This window comes from Palaemon carinicauda, unplaced genomic scaffold (genome assembly GCF_036898095.1).
Source record: "Palaemon carinicauda isolate YSFRI2023 unplaced genomic scaffold, ASM3689809v2 scaffold1860, whole genome shotgun sequence".
NCBI classification, from domain to species: Eukaryota; Metazoa; Arthropoda; class Malacostraca; order Decapoda; family Palaemonidae; genus Palaemon; species Palaemon carinicauda.
The window spans coordinates 15,001-20,000 of NW_027169437.1; the positions used below are offsets into that span (position 1 = coordinate 15,001).

At 40.6% G+C, this 5,000-nt stretch overlaps 1 protein-coding gene across 1 annotated transcript in view; it reads right to left on the minus strand.

Annotated features, from left to right (window-relative positions):
- LOC137635863 (uncharacterized) overlaps nucleotides 1-5,000 on the minus strand; it is a gene marked incomplete at its 3' end in the record, with an annotated part of 5,504 nt that overhangs the window by 108 nt on the left and 396 nt on the right. Inside the window, exons 1-4 of the mRNA XM_068368296.1 lie at nucleotides 4,151-5,000; nucleotides 3,617-3,988; nucleotides 871-2,966; nucleotides 1-618 (exon numbers count right to left, since the gene is read on the minus strand). The exon at nucleotides 1-618 is cut by the window's left edge and continues 108 nt beyond it; the exon at nucleotides 4,151-5,000 is cut by the window's right edge and continues 396 nt beyond it. Of these exons, the coding sequence (XP_068224397.1) occupies nucleotides 1-618; nucleotides 871-2,966; nucleotides 3,617-3,988; nucleotides 4,151-5,000 (3,936 nt within the window). The remainder of the gene's footprint in view (nucleotides 619-870; nucleotides 2,967-3,616; nucleotides 3,989-4,150) is intronic.

Consider the following 5,000-nt stretch of genomic DNA (forward strand, 5'->3'; position numbering starts at 1 on the left):
CAATCTGTCTGCTGGAAGATCAGCCATCTTTTGACTCAAAGCTGGTTCTTTCAACTTCCTGCAAGTAACACAATGAAATAACACATTCCTGACAGTTGCATTAGCATTGATGATCCAATACTTCTGCCTTAGATTTGAGAGAACATGGTTTCTACCTGAATGAGCTAATAATTCATGCTCATGTCGTATCAACAATGTAGTCACATGATGCTTCTTTGGTAACAGTATGGGATGTTTGGCAGACTGTGGAATGTCAGACCTTCTTATCCTACCTCCAACCTTCAATAATCCATCCTCAGAATCAAGAAAGGGGTCAAGCTTATATATTGGACTACTCTTGCCAACTGACAATTCCCTTGATAAAGCCTTCACTTCATCACCAAACACTTCCCGTTGAACATACATTATGATTGCCCTTTCAGCATCAGTGGTTACACAACCTTTCCTTTTACCACTAAGAATTGACTTTAGTTGTTGAAATACAGAAACTGCCTTTTGTAACCTTGACCATGAAGAGAAATATTCAGTTAATCTTGTAAACCCATGATGTTCTTCCGAAATTGTGACCACAGACACATGTTCACTCTTATCATCAACACAATCTGCACACACATACTCCTGTGAAGGCAAATAATCAGATGCAATAAATGATGGGCCATGAAACCATTCGTCATACTGCAAAAACTGATGTACACTAATACCTCTTGATGCCACATCAGCAGGGTTATCACTGGAGTTTACATATCTCCATTGCTCAGGCTGGGAGTAGTCCCTTATAACCCTGACTCTGTTGGCTACAAAAACAGGGAACCTTTTAGTGTTGCTATGAATATAGTGAAGGACTGTTGTTGAATCTGTGTAGTACACTACCTTGCCAACAGTCAACTCCAACTCCTTCAGGATGTGTTGAGCAACCTTGACAGACACAGTTGCAGCTGTAAGTTCTAACCTAGGTATAGTCACCACCTTTTTGGGAGATACTCTTGATTTTCCCATGACAAGATTTGACTGAACTTGGTTTCCATCGTGAAGAACAAGGTATGCTGCAACACCATAACCAACTGTACTTGCATCGCTGAATAATACAAGACTTGAACCTGTCACATTACCAAACCCACTTGACTTGAAGCATCTTGGTATTGAAAGCTGCTCCAGTAAATGAAGACCTTGTATCCAATGTTGCCACCTTTCAGCTGGCTCATCTGGAATCCTCTCATCCCAGTCCAAACTCTCAACTTGACACAATTCTTGTAACAGTTTCTTGGCCGGTAAGATGATTGGAGAGAGCAACCCAAGGGGATCATATAATGATGAGATAGTTGATAACAATCCTCTTCTGGTGAATGGATTATCCTTGAGCTCAATTGAGAACTTGAATGAGTCTTCTTTAAGGTCCCATAACATTCCTAAGGCTCTTGTCATTAAACTCTCCATGTCAAGATTAAACTTGTCACTTTCAACCGAACAATCTTCAGCAGGCAAAGCTTTAAGGACATCACTTGAATTGCTGACAAATTTAGTTAACCTAAATCCTCCTTCACCAGTTGCAGATACCAAATCCTTCACCAACTTCACTGCTGTAGGAACATCAGCACATGACTTCAAACAGTCGTCAACATAGAAATTGTGCCTTATGGTATTGCCAACAGTTGAATCATACTTCTCATCTGCTTTGTCTGCTGTGGCCTTCAATGCAGTATTTGCAATACTCGGTGATGAGATTGCTCCGAAAATGAGAACAACCATTCGGAATTCTTCAAGAGGTCGATTGATGTCACCATTAGGCCACCACAAGAATCTAACATAGTCCTGATTCTCAGGTGGAATCTTTATTTGAAAGAACATAGCTTCAATATCTCCAATGAATGCATAAACCTCCTGCCGGAATCTAATGAGTACTCCCGTCAATGAATTGGTGAGGTTTGGACCCTGTAGCAGAACATCATTTAATGACACACCTTCAAACTTGGCACTACAGTCAAAAACAACCCTAATCTTCCCTTTCTTGGGATGAAAAACTGCGTGATGAGGAAGATACCAAACAGGAATCTTATTGACCTCATCATCCAGGATCTTGTAAGCATAGCCTTTTTCAAACAACTTGTTTATGAATGCTGTGTACTGCTGTCTGTAATCTTCACTATTCTTCATCTTCCTCCTTTGCCACTTAGCTCTGCTAACAGCCTGCTTCTTATTGTTAGGAAGATTCACATTGCGATCTCTGAAAGGCATGGGTAGCTGAAAGTGACCATCTCTAAATTCAATGTCATCCTGGCACCTTTTCACAAATCTTGTGTCCTCAAAAGATAAGCCACGCTCATCAGGAACTAACCCAAGATCCCTTTCTGAAAAATCTAACTCAAAGTACTTCCTAATACTTTCAACAGTAATACAGTCAGTCACATGTTGAACATCAGATACAAGTAACCTGTGACATGAAACCCAATTTGAACTAACCTTAACATGTACAGGCCCATTAACTGTCCATCCATGCAAATATCTTACTGCAAAGGGGCCATAACCTGAAGTGGGTACAACCTCTAAAGGTTGTAAAGCTGTTGGACAGTTACTACCTATCAAAATTCCTATGTCTAACTCTGGCTGATACACTGGAATCTTATTAATAACACTTGATAAATGAGGCCAATCCTTTAACACTTCATACCAAGGAATTTGATCATGATTAACAGGAATATCCTTTTGTGTGAATACCTTTGGTAATACAACATCATTATTACCATGTATATCAGCAACAACAAGACCATTCACAATAAAAGTTTTAACCGTATCAGTCCCATGCATTGTTTGCAACTTGATAGCTGTTTCAATACCTTTACAGTTTAATTGATCCTTGATACTATCTTTGTTGAAACAACCTGTACTGCCCGTATCATAAAAGGCATAAGTTTGTACTACATTGTCGCTACCCTTTACACGTAATTGCACAGGCAAGATTGATTGCAACACTGCATCAGAAATTGTACATGCAGAAGACCTCACATTATTATTATTATTATTATTATTACTTACTAAGCTACAACCCTAGTTGGAAAAGCAATATGCTATAAGCCCAGGGGCTCCAACAGGGAAAATAGCTCAGTGCGGAAAGGAAAAAAGGAAAATAAAATATTCTAAGAAGAGTAACAACAATAAATATCTCCTATATAAACTATAAAAACTTTAACAAAACAAGAGGAAGAGAAATAAGATAGGAGAGTGTGCTCGAGTGTACCCTCAAGCAAGAGAACTCTAACCCAAGACAGTGAAAGGCCATGGTACAGAGGCTATGGCACTACCCAAGACTAGAGAACAGTGGTTTGATTTTGGAGTGTCCTTCTCCTAGAAGAGCTGCTTACCATAGCTAAAGAGTCTCTTCTACCCTTACCAAGAGGAAAGTGGCACTGAACAATTACAGTGCAGTAACCCCTTGGGTGATGAAGAATTGTTTGGTAATCTGTGTTGTCAGGTGTATGAGGATAGAGGAGAATATGTAAAGAATATGCCAGACTATTCACTGTGTATGTAGGCAAAGGGAAAATGAACCGTAACCAGAGAGGAGGATCCAATGTAGTACTGTCTGGCCAGTCAAAAGACCCCATAACTCTCTGAGTATTACCTTGACCTGGAGTGCGACCTTCACCTTGAGTACCGTCTTGACCCTTAGCACAACCTTGACCTGTACTTTCAGACTGTGCACTAGCTTGTGACACAATTGCACTGTTGCTGTCAAGCATCCTAAAATTCTCAATGTGCAGAGTGGTAGGGTGCCTTTTATTACATGTCTTGCACTGCCGTCGATTGAGACACCTTTTTGAAGTGTGGTTATTGCCCAAACAACTGAAGCAAAGACGGTTGACTTTAACAAATTCTCGTCTTTCATCCACACTCCTGTGCAGAAATTGAGGGCACTCCTCAAGGTCATGATGACCACTACAGAGTTGGCATTTCCTAGTATACTGGCTGACAGAATTTGATGGTTGCACTTTCACTGCAAACGATTTTTGCTTGGTCTGACTTGAGTCATGATTTGCCTTTGCCTTTGAAAAAACACACACTTTACCCAAAGCTTCCCTGCTGAATACAGGATCCATTACTGCCTCTGCTGCATTCTGCACAAATTCCACTAATGTGGGGAAACACACACAAACACCTTGCTTCTTGAGCTTTATCACATGATCCAACCACTTATTTTGAATATACACTGGCAGCTTTGAAATCACCCTCTGAAGGTTTGGCGAATCATTCAAAACCTGCATGTTTGATAATGACTGCATGGTATGATTACATTTCACAAGATACAAAGCATATTCCTGCAAAGATTCACTGTTATCACCTCTCACTTGTGGCCACTTGGTTAGCTTGTCTATGTATGCCATGGAAACCTTGTATGGATCTCCATACACTTTGTCCAGAAGTCTTTTTGCTTCAATGTATCCTTCAGATGCATTCATAAACATGCACCCAGCTATGAGTGACTTAGGCTTTCCTTCTGGATGCTGATTTAAGAAATACAGCCTGTTGGAGTCTGATGTGGTGTGTGGCACGATGCGGTCATTAAATGCCAACATGAATGATGCATATTCAAGAAGATCACCACAAAACTTGGTCACTTCAGCATGAGGCAGCATCATAGCTGCTGCTAACTGTTGCTGACTTTGGTAGAATGACTCTGGGGCAGGTGCCATGGGTAAAAAAGGCATGGTCACATTGGGTTTATTTTGATGCACATTGTGACTGGGAACAAATGCTGGTTTTTCAGGGTTTAAAACTTTGTCTGTCGATGGAATAACTTCTTCCTGGAACACCTTCTCCCTCGCCCTTGCTGCTTCAATTTCACCATCCAACTTTAACAAATCTTCCTTGGCTTTTAATTCTGCCTGTTGTTGGGCTATTTCTGTTTGTTTCTCAAGCAGTGCCCTCTGTGCAAGCAAACCAGCTAACTTTGCCTTCTCCTGTATGAGAGAAGACTTTACACTTGATGCCGTGCTTTTAACTGACCT